Here is a 15,433-nt window from a genome sequence, read left to right on the forward strand (position 1 = left end):
TGACGGTGGGGAAAGCACCTCATCACACTGGGACTAAAGTTCTCCTGTGTGAGTCTCCTATGAGTCTGAAGATCCGTGGCAGCAGATATTATTAGATTTGTTGAATTTTCCCACTGTAGATTATTAATTATTTATTGTTCTGCACTGCTTGTATTTATATTTCTGTCTCTGGGCGTCATTTTGGAAATTTCCCATCTTCATCACGTCCCCTACATGTGCAACAAGCTCTGTTTGATGTTCACTGCTCAATCAAATCAGCAATGAATGAACTGATCAGCAGAGCTGGAGACTTTACTGATCAATGTCAGTCAGTGGAAAGTCACAGAAATGAGAAGCTTGCTTGAGACTTAACTCCTTAAAGACTTGAGTTTACTGAGATTTAACCTGAAACAAGCTCCACTATTGACACTCGATATACACTAAAACAGTTTTACTGTCTTAAATGACGTTACATCTAAATTGTCCGTGTCCCAAAATACTTTAAAATGCTCTGCTGACAGACTCCTGCTTGAACAAATTAAATTGATACTTGATTTTACTTTTTTGTTTGTTCTGCAAGCTAAAATGACTGTTTTTTTCAGTGGAGTCTGGTGGCTTTATCAAATTACTGGAGAGTAGATGTGACACTTGGACACGTCAGACCTTAAACACCTCTGCTGATCATTCTTTTTTTCTTACCGTAACAAACAAGGTGTGTCCTCCTTCTTCTTACCTCCATCCAGGCATCATACACCAGATGAAGGGGGAGTACGAGGCGGCGCTGAAGCTCCACAAGTCCCACCTGTCCTTCGCCCAGGAGCTGAATGACTACGCTGCCCAGGGGAGGGCCTACGGGAACATGGGCAACGCCTACCACGCCCTCGGCATCTACGACCAGGCTGTCCGCTACCATCGACAAGAGCTGCAGATCTCACTGGAGGTGAACTGCCGCACTCTTCTCAGGCGACAGTCAGACGCTCCCGCTGAAACAGAATAACCAAGTGTTTGTGTGTGTTTCAGGTGAGCGATCGTCCATCCCAGGCCTCCACGCATGGAAACCTAGCTGTGGCCTACCAGGCGCTGGGTGCCCACGACCGAGCTCTGCAGCACTACCTGCACCACCTGGCCATCGCACGGGAGCTCCGAGACACTCAAAGCGAAGCCAGAGCACTAGGCAAGCTAGACGAGAGGCAGACGCATTGAGGACGAGGAGAAGAGCAGGACTTTTGATTGACTAATTGTCTAATGTCCTCTTTTGCAGCAAACTTGGGAAACTTCCACAGTTGGAGAGGAGAATACGCTCAGGCCTTGCCGTACTACCAGCAGTACCTGACTCTGGCCCCAGGCCTGCAGGACCTGGAGGGAGAAGGCAAGGTTTGCCACAACCTCGGCTATGCTCACTACTGCCTCGGACAGTACCGAGACGCCGTCAGGTCAGAGGCTAAGTCCTTCCTCAAAAAACACAATCTATTCATGATGGGAAAATGTCTCTCCAAAGAGAAATGACTTGTCTTTCTAGTTAAAAGCCTCACTGCCCTGCAAGTAGGTCAGTCAGAGCTTTATTTTAAACTCAAGTGGTGATTCAAAAGTTTCCAAAGATACCAAATGTGTCAGGACAAACTTTGGGGCTCAGCATCTAGAATATTTCCATCTGATTAGGGCAGCATGGCGCCTCACAGCTAGAAGGGTCCAGGTTTGCAGTTTGCAGCCGTTCTGCGGGCGCTCCGGCTTCCTCCCACAGTCCAAACACATGCCGGTTATGTTAATTAGTGGCTCTAAATTGCCCGTAGGTGTGAGTGTGTGAGTGGTTGTCTGTCTCTGTGTGTCGGCCCTTTGATTGGCGACCAGTCCAGGGTGGACCCAGCCTCTCGGCCAGTGTCAGCTGGGATTGGCTCCAGCTTTAAGGATAAGGAGTATAAACAATAGATGGATGGATGAATGAACTGTGCAGCCGTGAAGGAACAGGGAGTCTTGCAGTTGAATGTGTGTATGTGATACGTTTAAAGAGGAAACAAAAGGAAAGTCAAGAGGTTAATAGCATGATGCATAAATTAACTGTAGTGTAGATGTAGAATGCACTTGGGCATGAAGACGCATTGTTGTGTTTTGTACGTTCTGTTAATGAAATGCTTACTTAAAGTATAAACTGTGAATAACAAAGGGATTCTGTGCATTTTTCATCCATTTCCCAGGTATTATGAGCAGGACCTGGCCTTGGCTAAGGACCTCCAGGACAAATTAGCACAGGCAAAAGCCTACTGTAACCTGGGTCTGGCCCACAAAGCTCTGGGGGAGTACAACAAAGCAGAGGAGTGTCAGAGATACCTGCTCTCTCTCGCACAAGCCCTGGATAACACACAGGTCACCTCCTACTGCTGCGTTCACCCTGTAGAAACCTATCCTGTGCAGAGGGAAGTGGTTGTTAATCAGCGTCCGTGTGGTTGTATTTGTCCGCAGGCTGTTTTCAGGGCCTTTGGGAACCTGGGGGATGTGTGTGTGTGCCGTGGTGATCTTCCAGGAGCCGTGAGGTTCTACCAGCAGCAGTTAACCCTCGCTCAGAAGGTCAGCGATCAGAAGATGGAGGCTGACGCCTACTCAGCACTGGGATCAGGTCACAGGTAATTAAGTCAGCAAAGATTCTTAACTGTGTGCACGCTCTCTGTTTCTCTCCTCACCCTTTCCTCCCATTTTAGGCTGCTCCGCCAGCTGGACGCAGCCTTGTCCTTCCATAGCCAGGAACTGACCGTCCGAAAGGATCTAGGTGATCAGCAGGGGGAGTGCCGCGCCCTTGGCCACCTGGCAGCAGTGCACATGGCCCTGGGAGACTACGCCACCACCTTCCAGTGTTATGAGGCTCAGCTGGGCCTGGCGCAGGGACTCAGGGACGCCCGCCTGGAGGCTCAGGTCCACGGGAACATGGGCATCACCAAAATGAACATGGGCGTGTTTGAGGAAGCTATTGGATACTTTGAGCAGCAGCTGGCCATGCTGCAGCAGCTGAGTGGAACTGAGAGCATGCTGGACAGAGGCAGAGCCTACGGGAACCTGGCAGACTGCTACGATGCTCTGGGAGACTACGAGGAGGCGATTCAGTACTACGAGAAATACCTGACGGTGGCTCAGAGCCTCAACCATGTCCAGGACCAGGAGAAAGCCTACAGAGGACTCGGCAACGCACACAGGTAGGAAAAACAGAGGAAACGTGGAAACTTTTCATAAAATCTGTAGTTTGTCTGGCGGACTGTAGCTGGCAAGAGAGCGTGGAGCTCTAGGTGCAGGCAACATGGAGGAAAGACTAAAACACAGCAAAAGTTCAGTATTTGGGGAAATACGCTTATTTGCTTTCTTGCTAAGAGTCAGATGAGAAGATCAAAACCACTCCCATGTCTGTTTTGGAAGTATGATCATCAGGTGATTAGCTTAATCACAGGAAATGTAATTACAGGAAACGGAGCCTTCTAGTTTGCTCAGTCTGCTAAAGCAGATTTGACATTATAAGTTAATTTGTGAGCTTTAGCCTGTAGGTAGATTTTTTTTACTTGAGGAGAGAGCGAGGCTAGCTGTTCCCCTTGTTTCTAGCCTTCATGCTAAGCTAAGCTGACCATCTCCAGTCTAATTCATCACACAGACGCTAAAGTGGTGTCTCCTCCAACTCTCAGCGGAAAAAAAAATCTATGTATTTCCCAAATTGTGTGAGTAAGTACTCACTCTTTGTGGTGGTGGAGTGAGCTGTGGCACATGATTTGCAAATATTAGAGCTTCTTTAAATTAATGCCGAACATGGAGACTGGATTATACACCACATTCGAGGGCTGGAATAGAGCAAACAAGGGCAAAGACATGAGTTTAATTAATTTAAAATGCCACGAGAGAGAAAATGTGACATGCAGTTTTCCATTCAATCCATCAGAGCTCTATCTGAACGCTGTGGCTGCTGTAGTAGACTTTTGTTTACATGTGTTTGTAGTTTTGTCATGTATTTATGATCTGAGCTCTCATTTATGCAAGAATCTGAAATGAGTTTTTCTCGCCTGAAGCAAACACTGAAGTCATAATAAGAGTGAAAACAGTCATGATTCGATAACGGTTCTGATAGTAGAGGTAGTTCCCTCGCTGCTTTTCACAGACTATATTCTTTTCTTGTATGAAACTGTACAAGTAATGTTCACTGACAGAAGAACGAGGCTTAATGATGGGTTTCCTCTCTCCATCTGCTGCAGTGTGTCTCTGCTCTGTGGAGTGTGAAAAGGACTGAAATAAGGGGAGCAGAGTCACTGATTCATGCCAGTGAATGAACACAGCCTCTGTAGATGGGTCCTCTTTTGACACAGAGCTGTTCTTCACATCGCAAAATCAAAATGCCCAGCTATTATGAGCCTATTTGCTTTCTTGTTTGCTTTCTTAAGTTGGCCATTTGCGTTTCTTTGAGGTGGAAAAAAAAAAAAAAGAAGGGCTTTGATGATGGAAGATCCAGTTTTCACTACAGGCACATTTTGCCCTCTCTTCCTGTTCCCTCTGCAGGTCGATGGGCAGCCTCCAGCAAGCACTGGTGTGCTTTGAGAAGCGGCTGGTGGTGGCCCATGAGCTGGGTGGCGAAGGAGGGGGCAAGGCTCAGGCTTATTGGGAGCTGGGCACCTTACACAGCCAGCTAGGCAACTACGAGCAGGCCCTGTCCTGCCTGGAACACCAGCTCAACATTGCACGCACAGCAGGGGTGAGGACTCACCTGCACAGGGTTCTTGTTTTTGCTGCTGTTTCTCTCTTCGCTCTGCTGAATATGTCAAATTATCTTTCTTTTTTTGTTTTGTTTTTTTCATGAAAAGTACATTATGCACAGAAAACTGTAGTAAATCCTGCTTTCACTGTCAGGATAAATCCCTGGAAGCAGAGGCAAGCGATGCACTGGGTGGCGTTTATCAGCTGATGGCAGACAACGAGACGGCGCTACAGGTTTGTGCAGTTCCATAATCCATCAGGACGCAGTGTCTCTTAGCTGTAAATTAAAGGAATAGTGCGACATTTTATGAAACGTGCTTATTTGTTGTTTTGCACAAGAGTTAGACGAGAAGATTGATGCCTCTCTCATGTTTGTGTGCTAAATATGAAGCTACAGCCAGAAGTCAATTAGCTTAGCTTAGCATAAAGACTGGAAACGGAGGCAAACAGCTAGCCTGGAGAGACTCAAGGAAGTCACTGCACCTGTCTATCTATCTATCTATCTATCTATCTATCTGTCTATCTGTCTATCTGTCTATCTGTCTGTCTGTCTGTCTGTCTGTCTGTCTGTCTGTCTATCTATCTATCTATCTATCTATCTAAGCCTCTGTAAACGTCACATTCACACCTCTTCATATTAAAAAAACAAGATAAATGTGTTAATTAGTGACAGACAACATGTCAGACTGGTCCTTTAAGTAGCCTGTCTCTCTGCCATAGTGGCACCAAAGGGCTCTGGACATCGCAGAGCAGACGGGCTGTGTGGGGAGCCAGGGTCGAGCCTACGGGAACCTGGGGCTGACCTATGAAGCTCTGGGGAACTACGAGCGGGCCGTGGTCTTCCAGGAGCAGCACCTGAGCGTGGCAGCACAAACCAACGACCTGACAGCTAAAACACTCGCCTACGGGAGCCTGGGAAGGACACACCACGCCCTGCAAAACTACGCACAGGCTGTGATGTACCTACAGGAAGGTGAGGAGCTGGCTACTTGTGTGTGAAGGGCCAAAAAGAGAGAAAATAAGTGCAAAGACCACAGAGAAAAACACTACAGATAAAAGAAAATACTCTAGCCGTGCCAGAACATTGTGTTTTCTTATAGCAGCCCACTGTGCACTGATGGAGAGGAATGGTTTTCAGTCTGCAGGATTTAGGGGGATCTGTTGGCAGAAATTCAATATAATATCCATAATGATGTTTTCAGAAGTGTATAATCACTCTTCCATTGAGGCCGCCATGTTTCTACAGGACTTGTACTAAAGTGAACAGTACGACCACCTGAATCAAGGTGCATCTGACAGGATTCTTTAGATTCCAGCCTTTCCATTACGTTCAGCAGCAGCCAGTGTTTGACGTGTATCAACAAACTCTAAACTTTGTGATGAAAAGTGGGTGAAGGAGTCGGCCTCTCAGTCCTACGGGCTCCTTGTAGGGAGTCTCTGGCTCTTAGCGCAGACTTTGATCTGCATGCAGGTATCTTATGTAAAGCTGAGGCCGGAGAACATTGTGAGTTGTGTATCTGGAGCCTTCTCAGAGCTTGAAAGGTATTCATGAGTCTGACACAGGCTAATAGAAGATCAGGGCTGGGTGTTTACCCTGGAGTGTGGCTTCCTCCAGGCAGCTTGTTGTCAATAATCCTCTTTGATTTAACTTCTTCTCTAACAAGACGACTCTTCGAAACACACACACACACACACACACACACACACGTCTGTCATCTCTGTGGTGTTAAAACTGCATGCTTGTTGAAAATAATCTCTTTTCTACCGAGCTAAAAAAGCACATTTAAGCATGCACAAAGACAAATGAATAAACATGTAAAAGATATTTGGTTCGTTTATGAACTTCTTCAGGCTTCGCCGGGCCTGTAAGACACAGTCACGGCTCGTCACTTAACTCACAGATCCTCTGGATTTTAATTGATCATTAACTCAACGAGCAACGGGGAACTCTGCTGAGAGTTTAGGTGAGGACAGAGCTGGAGAAGCATTCGTACGAGTGCCTCCAATTAACCTCCCAAACTGACGGAAAGAAACACAGACAGGGAAGATCACAGGGCCAGAGAGAAACAGGCAGAGACACGTAAATCCAAAGTTGATGTTAGATGATTCTGCTCAATCTGAGAGTCTAATGAGAACTAATTAGAAGACATGACTGTCTGCTCCCGCACAGCAGGGCATAACAAATCATATCTGAGACAAACTGAGGAGCAGACAGAACTCGAGAAGTTTGGATTTCAGTCAGGAAGATAAAAAGACGGGGGGGGGGGCAGAGGAAGACAAAAGGAGCATCGACAGAGAAAGAATGGCAAATGTGAGCGCCCTGGGCTCGGTGCAAGTTCAGCACGGCAACAGTTGTCATGAGCGTCAACGTGTCAGGGCTTTCAAAGGGATGATTTTCAGATCATCCTCCAGGAGCTCACGTCTGATCTCCTCTGTCTGTCCGTCCGTCCGTCCGTCCCTCTCCTCCTCAGGTCTGCGCCTGGCGGAGCAGTTAGGTCGGAGAGAAGATGAAGCTAAGATACGCCATCGTCTGGGTCTGTCTCTGTGGGCCAGTGGAAACCTGGAAGAGGCACAGCACCAGGTGTGTGTGTGTGTGTGTGTGTGTGTGTGTGTGTGTGTGTGTGTGTGTGTGTGTGTGTGTGTGTGTGTGTGTGTGTGTGTGTGTGTGTGTGTGTGTGTGTGTGTGTGTGTGTGTGTGTGTGCGCAGCTGCATGTCTACACTGTGTGTGTGTGTGTGTGTGTGTGTGTGTGTGTGTGTGTGTGTGCAGCTGCATGTCTACACTGTGTGTGTGTGTGTGTCTGTGTGTGTCTACACTGTTAACCGATCAAGGCAGCAGTTGTGCAGCAGCTCCTGTGTTCTGTGAGGTAAAATCCCCGTTTTCGTCAATGGAGTCTGGTGTGTTTGAAGAGAGTTTTAAGGATCTTACAGGTGTCTCTACCTGCAGGGATCCTTTTCATAACGCCTTCAGACACAAAGTGTTGTAAAGGAAATGCTTCAGTAAGGTATGGTGTGTGTGTGTGTGTGTGTGAGAGGGAGGAGAGGCAGCACATCTTAATCCTCCACATTGTTGTGTATTTGTAGTGCCCCCCAGTGGTTGGCACGGTAACAGCATCACTTTTAGCCCCTGCTTTAAAATAATGTGTTTTATATGTGCAGAGAGGTGACAGATGAAGTGAGTGGAGAAACGGTTTGATGAAAATATCCTCATAGTCGACAGATCTCCTCCCAGCTGACCACCGTGAAGAGAAATGTGTGTGTGTGAACCTTTAGCTCTGCTGAAACCTGGACTCTCAGTGGATACATGTGTATGTTTGCTGTGTTTCAGCTGTACAGAGCGTCGGCGTTATTTGAGACGATTCGTCATGAGACGCAGCACAGCACGGATTACAAGCTCTCTCTGTTTGATCTGCAAACCAGCTCGTACCAGGCTCTCCAGAGAGTCCTCGTCAGCCTAGGTGAATTAATAATTGTTGTTATTTTGTAGTGTGAGTCACTGTGCCTCACCTTGTTTGGGAGGTGTTCTCACCTTTCCTCTCCCACTTTCACACCCTCTCCATGTGTCCTTGTTAGCGATGCACAAATTATCACCTGAAGTCTGAGTGCAGCTGTTTACCCGTTTTACCAAACCTCCTGCTGCAGCCTCATAACTCCCTCTGGACTCTCTGTGTTGCGTCTCAGGCCGACACGACGAGGCGCTGGCCATAGCGGAGCGAGGGCGGACACGCGCCTTCGCAGACCTGCTGGTCGAACGGCAGAAAGGAGGTCAGCAAGCAGCGAGCGCCGACCCTTACATCCCCGTCACCGTGGAGCACATCCTGGAGACGGTGAACGGCCAGAGGGCCATGGTGCTCTACTACTCTCTGGCTGGGGGCTTTCTGTACAGCTGGCTGATATCTCCAGGGACAGGTACACACACACACAATATATATACTCTATTTTAACTAAAGAATACTAACCTACTCCTGACGCTGAGCCGTAACCTTAAATGTGACCAAACAAATGTTTTATGTCCCCACACAAGCACAAATGTTTGACTTCTATTCAGAAAATGAACCTCCCCAAGTCGAAGGTTGACAAATCTATCCTTTAATAATTCCTGGCTTTTCCTGTAGCGCCACCATGAGGGTAAAACTTGTCCCACTCACTCCCAGATCACCTCCACAGGTGATCACATGATGGTCAGTGTGAGTCCCTGAGTGAGAGCTGCAAACGCTGTTGTTAACCTGGACGTGCATCATTCCTGTTCCACATTAGAGAGCTTTAGATTTTCCACTAAGAAAGTGCAGGCGTATGAACAGGCCTGTGACGAAGCCAGAAATGAGGGGGGTCAAGGGAAGGTTGACTTATTTCAGAAGAGGATTTTAAAAACTGGAACTGGTTATTTTTATAATTTGGTTTACCAACTTTTATTAGCAGCAAGAAAATTCGCTGACTGTGCATTAACGGAGCTCAGACACACACACACACACACACAGTGATAATAAAAACCTCCACACACGCTAGAACCAGTCTTTGCCTTTGTTTCCATGCTGAAAATATCCCGAATCTGGTCACTACCAAGTATTAAAGTTTCCGTTTTACTCCAGAGTTTCACTGATCTGTCATCACACCAGATGCTTTCACACCAGCATTCATGTTTTTATTCCTTCTCAGCTTGACCTCTTAATGCTTCTTAAGTTGTCCCTTATATCAGTCTGGGATCTGACGCATCTGTAGCATGTAGCATAGTTTTACAGGTAGCGTTAGCATCCTCCAGTGACCCAGTAGGAATTAAAACAAGTCGTGTTAGGTTAACAATCCTCTGTAATCCACAGCATGAACGGCACAAAACCACACCTTGATTAGACTGCTTAATGTACTGGAGTAAATATATAACGTGTGTGAGATATTCTGGGCTCAAACGCTGCCACTGGGCCATGACATTTACTGAGCACACTCATGCTCCTCAGTGGATGAACCGTTTCATTTTGGACTCCCACTGATCTTTCCTCTTGCGCCACCCTGAGGCTGAAACGTCAGCCGTGTGTGCACAGATCTCATCATCTGACTGTCGTGACATTTATGCACCGAAGGGAATAAACCTTTGGGTCTTAATCACTCTTTGACCTCACCGGCCACACGGCCTTTCCTCTAACGCCGCCCTCAGGGGAGCTTCTCGTTTGTAGCCTCAGTACTTGTTTGCTCCATCCAACACTTATGTACTGGGAGATCAACAAGCTACCAGACTTTTAGCGTTATTAATAATGAAAAATTCCCCAAATCTGCCCTGCATACTGAGTTTGGAGCAGGTTTGACTGCCTACGATGCTTTAAAACGGATGCTTGTCCCACTTTTTCTAGTTATTTTACTGTAAAGAAACAGATTTGTGCACTATAGTGTGCCTCTCCTACAACAGTACATCCTACTAATTCACTCACGTTCTTCTTAAAATGCTGCAACAGGTATTGTGAAGTTTAACGAGGTGTATCTCGGAGAGGCCGGAGTGGAGTTCCAGGATGGTGATGGGAGTCCGCAGGGTGGAGGAGCACCAGGTGGGGGTCCTCTGTCTCTGGAGCAGTACATCTGCAACGCCAGAGAGGCCCTGGGGGTGGACAGCCATTACAGCAGGTCTCTTTTTTTATTCTTTTTCTTTCTCGGTCAACTTTGCTATTTGCTTCTCTGCAAAGATGCACAGATTCAGTCTTGACTACGGCAAGCAGAAGGTGCCAAATATCATCATTTTTCATTCTGTGTTTGCTAAAACATGCTGTAAAACACGACATCCTGCTTCTCTGTAGCTCACCTGGTACCACAAGGGTTTGAATCCTGTCCGGCCCTTTGCTGCAGCACTCTCTCTCTCTCCCTCTCTCCCTCTCTCTTTTTCTCTCTCTCCCTCTCTCTCTCTCTTTCTCTCTCCAAGGTCCAATCTGCTCTTCACTAATCCGTCAAATAAATGCCCCCCAACCCCAAAAAGACATACAGAGCGTTTTCGGCTTATGAAGCAGAGTTTTATTGTTAATAAAGCAGCAGGTTTGCGGTGTCCTGACAGTTTGAACGTCGCTTTTCACAGCATTTTTTTTTTATGAACAATATTTGGCACTTTCTACTTGCCATAGAGACTCTCAGTCTTATTACTGCACGCTGTCATTCATTAAAACACAAGGAGGCAAAGTGAGCAAAACAAGACAAAGGAGCCACATGCTGCATGTCATCCGTCTTCCTTTCCCCCTGCTCTCTCCTGCCATATTTCCTTACTCTCAATTATCCCGCCCGCAACTTCAGGCCTTGGTTGGCACAAGTGGACGACTCTGTAAATCACTTCCATGTGTCTTGTCAGCAAATGTTCCCGCACACAAACTCCGTCTCAGCTTTCTGTGAAAACCACTGCAGTGAGGTTACTGTAGCCAGCAGCCATTCATGGAGTCTGTCGCGAGTGCGTGTGTGTCTGCGTCTGTGTGTCGAAGTGTGTGTGTGTGTGTGTGGTAAAGTTGTGGTGAACCTGGAGTCTCCCTTCATTTATGTGTGATGATTATGAATCCCGCTCATCCACAGCATGAAAAGTATTTGCACTTATGCAGCATTAAAACACTTTTCCAACCCACCAGTGGAGTTTTACTGCCCTCCAGCATGTATCCAGGCAGCAAGACTGCTATTTTAACTCCAGTCAAATGCCATGAGTGCAGCCAGAGGATCCAATAAAAAATAAATGGTGTTTGCTGGTAAATTCTGCCAGAAATCATCCAGTTCATAACAGTGGGAAGGCTGTCGCTCTTTTAAAGAGGTGTCACGAACATTATTCAAAAGAAAAAGAAATAATGTAATTACTTAACTTGCTTTTATCCTCAGAATTAAAATGTTCCATTAAAACATGACTATGTGGCTCAAAAAGTAATCAAAGTAATAATACTGGCAAATTATTTACAGATTTTTTGATTGAAACATTTATTGCTAACTGCTAAAATGTTTTCTCTCTGAAAAAAACATACATTAGCATATTTCAGGCTAGTTTTTGTGTGTTCGTTGTGTTTGTTGTGTTTGTTCCGTGGAGGCAGACAGAAGCTGCATATTGAACCACCAACCCGTCCATCATCTACCTGCAGAGCTAAAACCTGGAGGCATTTATTAAACACAGTCAGTCCAGTTAACAACGAAGTATAAGAACAACAAAAAGCAAAAAAGAAAAACTAGTTTTCTCTCACTTGCCTCTCAGAGCTTCCATATCTCATCGACGTTTAAAGTAAGTTTATGTAACTTTTGAAATAAGAAATTGAGAATTCTTCTTTTTACAAATGAAAATATGATTCATAAGAAATTAAACATCATTGCTGCTACATACTGACTTGGTCTGGCCCGACCACTAACAGGAGCCATCTGAGCCGAGTTAGGACGACTAATAGTTTAGCTGCTCTAAATAAAATGTAGGTTAACCACTGGTGATGCCTCCTGCAGTAGTAACGCAGCCTGCCCGTGTCCCCGTCTCCTTGGCAGAGTCTGCTCCAGCAGTGAGACGGAGAGCGAAGCCGGGGATCTGTTGGAGCAGCAGTTTGAGGAGCTGAATAACAAGCTGACCTCGGCCACCGACCCCACGGGCTACCTCCGCATGGTGTCCAGGAACAACCTCTTCAACAGGTTTGGTCGAATGGCCGTGAACGTTTGCGCTGCTCAGGTCCCCAGAGGATGAATCACACTAACTTACTGTGTTTGTCTCCCACAGAAGCTGTCAGAGCATGACGAGTCTGTACAGCGCTACAGTGTCCCCGGCCAAGGACGGCTTATCATCGCCTCTCTGCAGACCGAGCAGCATCAGCAAGCCTCCTCTACGAGCCCTTTATGACTTACTCATAGCACCAATGGAAGGGGTGTGTGCTCTGTGTGTGTGTGTGTGTGTGTGTGTGTGTGTGTGTGTGTGTGTGTGTGTGTGTGTGTGTGTGTGTGTGTGTGTGTTCAGGGAAGGATCTATACTGCACTTCATTAGTATCAGGTTCAGTTTGTAGAAGACAAACCACAGAGACAGATATGACATCAGTGCTCAACGCTCCAACAGTCAGGACAAATAATGCAAAACCACTGAATTAACCACTAGATTAAATAGATGAAATGCATATTTGCTTGAATGCTTCTTCACCTGAGTCTCCCCCCCCCGTCCTCTGCAGGGCCTGATGCACAGCAGTGGACCGGTGGGCAGACACCGGCAGCTCGTACTGGTGCTGGAGGGAGAACTGTATCTGATCCCGTTTGCTTTGCTCAAAGGCAGCTCCTCTAATGAGTACCTGTATGAAAGGTTCAGCCTCATTTCTGTACCTTCTTTAGGAAGCCTGGGAGCCACGACCAAGGTAGGAAAGTCCTGTGTTTTAAACGATACGTCTCTTAAACACAACACTTAGTTTGTGATGCTGTGGAGTCAGTGAATAATCTGCTGCAGGTTGTATGATTTCATGTTTAAAGGTGGAGTGTGTGGGATTTAGTGGCCAGCTGAATACACCTAAACTCCTTTCCAAGCGTGTAGGAGAACCTATGGTGGCCGACAAGGATTCACGCTCCCTTCGTTTTCCCTGTACTAGATAATAATTAGGATCCTCCATCTGTCGCTGCACAAAATCTCCTTCTTCTCTCCAACAAATTCAAGCTGTCACTTGTTCGTCTGTCTCATGGTAATGTAGAAACATGACGAAACAGGAGGAGGTGTAGGTGAGAATATAAAGTATAAAAACAAGGAACTGAGCAACAAGTAATGTGAGCTGGTGTGAGAAGGGAACAAGAGCCCAAAATGAAACCAAGATATCAACTAAGAAGGAGGGGGATCACGACAGTTTCAGGTTTATTTATATTACATTCTGCCAATAGACTTTTAGGTGTAACAGTGATGCAGTAAAATCTCTAGAAGATCATGTATCTGACTTCCTGTCTTCAACCCACAGCCTCATCCTCGTCGCGGCGGCCCCTTACTTTGCTCAGACGGAGGTTCGGTGGCTGCAGTGGTCGGGGCTCCTCGCCTGCCCCCCTCGGTGATGGACCGCTGGTTGTGGGGCCCCTTACCTTCAGCCCAAGAGGAATCTCTCTGGCTGGGGGAGCAGCTGGGATGTCACCCCCTGACTGGAGCAAATGCCACCAAGGAGCGTGTTTTAGCAGCTCTGAGCCAGGCAGAGTGCGTTCACTTTGCGACTCACATATCCTGGAAGCTCGCCGCTTTGATTCTCGCCCCCAGCCAAGAGCGTGCAGGGGGAGGAGGAGGAGGAGGAGGAGGAGAGGGCGGAGGTGGGCGGCTCAGGGAGAAATCCCCCAGTGGAGCGTCGACCTCGGGCGAGACCGCAGGTCAGGACGGGAAGATGAAGAGTTTGTTTCCAAAGAGCCACAGCAGCCCAGAGAGGCTCAGAGGAGCCGATGAAACGAGCGAGGACGGGGAAAGTGTGTGTGACGTGGAGAGTGTGTGTGACAGTCCACCCCTTCAGGACTTCCTCCTCACTGCTGCGGACATACTCGACCTGTGCCTGACCGTCAAACTGGTGGTTCTGAGGTATAACTTCTCACAGATTTCAGACGACGCCTGTTAGCTCTGCCCGATCCTCCTGACCTCCGCCTCCTTGTCTCCTCAGGTTGTACCCGGAGTCCAGCAGCAGGGTGACCGCTGACGGGGTGGTGGGCCTGAGCCGAGCCTTCCTGGCAGCAGGCGTCCAGTGCGTGTGTGTCTCCCTGTGGCCTGTACCGATCGCTGCCTCCAAACTGTTCACACACACCTTCTACACGGCCCTTCTCAACGGGACCAAAGCCAGCGCCGCTCTGACCGAGGCCATGAAGGCCCTGCAGAGCAGCAAGCACTTCTCCCACCCGTCCAACTGGGCTGGTGAGCAAACAGGCCACCACACACATCAGCACTCACTAAAAACTCAGTGTCTGATTAGTACGCTCACTTTTCATCACTTGACATCTCGGCAAACTCTCTTTCTCTTGATAAAAATGCCATAAACATGGTTTTTAGCTGCCTGAGAGGCGAAACCCAGGGCGGAATGAAGTAACAAAGCCCTAACAGCATAATTAAGCTCGTTGGTAACAGAAGATTATTAAACAATGTTCAGAGAGACTTCAAGAGGAAATATTAAAGGTGAAGTGAGTGTTAAACCAGGGGGGAAAGTGAAGTGGATCTCATAAATGTTCATTTGGTCCTGACCATGAAGAAACAGGATGCTCTACCTTTATCTGTATTTATCTTTTCTACCATCTGTATCACAGGAAAAGTCACTAATAGGACTTATGTCTCAGTCTACTTACTGGAAAACTGTCAGGAAAACAAATAACGTGTGCAAGAAGAAGTACCAAGAGTCAAACACGTCCCAGAAGACACAGCAAGGAGCTCAAACTGTGTGTGTCTTCCTTCAGGTTACATGCTGATTGGCAGCGATGTGAAGCTGAACAGCCCCATGTCGCTGGTGGGCCAAGCGCTGGCGGAGATCCTGCAGTACCCAGAGAGGGCCAGGGACGCCCTCAGGGTGCTGCTACACCTGGTGAGACGCCGTCACACCTCCAAACTAACACCATAAGATCAATTTCACCCTCACGGTCATATTGGCTGTGTTTTAGGGTGACGGTAGCTGCATCGCTTCTGATTTTAAAGATCTGATTAGACCATCAATCAGTTATTCAGCAACAATTTGGATAATCACTTTATCTTTGAAGACTGCTTACTCCTTTCAAATGTGAATATTTGCCAATTTGCTTTTCTTCTATGATGATAAATGAATCATCTTTACGTTCTGGACTGTT

The 15,433-nt window shown here is 47.2% G+C and overlaps 1 protein-coding gene across 1 annotated transcript in view; it reads left to right on the forward strand.

Annotated features, from left to right (window-relative positions):
- The window catches only part of ttc28 (tetratricopeptide repeat domain 28), a 114,101-nt gene that overhangs the window by 92,344 nt on the left and 6,324 nt on the right, over positions 1-15,433 (forward strand). Inside the window, exons 9-27 of the mRNA XM_070851161.1 lie at positions 723-919; positions 1,000-1,153; positions 1,241-1,412; positions 2,172-2,340; positions 2,437-2,597; positions 2,673-3,161; positions 4,501-4,693; positions 4,849-4,929; positions 5,416-5,668; positions 7,167-7,276; positions 8,022-8,151; positions 8,375-8,602; positions 10,138-10,303; positions 12,164-12,304; positions 12,390-12,534; positions 12,829-13,008; positions 13,594-14,189; positions 14,269-14,516; positions 15,050-15,174. Coding sequence (XP_070707262.1) covers positions 723-919; positions 1,000-1,153; positions 1,241-1,412; positions 2,172-2,340; positions 2,437-2,597; positions 2,673-3,161; positions 4,501-4,693; positions 4,849-4,929; positions 5,416-5,668; positions 7,167-7,276; positions 8,022-8,151; positions 8,375-8,602; positions 10,138-10,303; positions 12,164-12,304; positions 12,390-12,534; positions 12,829-13,008; positions 13,594-14,189; positions 14,269-14,516; positions 15,050-15,174 — 3,938 coding nt within the window. The remainder of the gene's footprint in view (positions 1-722; positions 920-999; positions 1,154-1,240; positions 1,413-2,171; positions 2,341-2,436; positions 2,598-2,672; positions 3,162-4,500; positions 4,694-4,848; positions 4,930-5,415; positions 5,669-7,166; positions 7,277-8,021; positions 8,152-8,374; positions 8,603-10,137; positions 10,304-12,163; positions 12,305-12,389; positions 12,535-12,828; positions 13,009-13,593; positions 14,190-14,268; positions 14,517-15,049; positions 15,175-15,433) is intronic.

The sequence above is a fragment of the Pempheris klunzingeri genome, chromosome 19, assembly GCF_042242105.1.
Source record: "Pempheris klunzingeri isolate RE-2024b chromosome 19, fPemKlu1.hap1, whole genome shotgun sequence".
In the NCBI taxonomy this organism is placed as follows: domain Eukaryota; kingdom Metazoa; phylum Chordata; class Actinopteri; order Acropomatiformes; family Pempheridae; genus Pempheris; species Pempheris klunzingeri.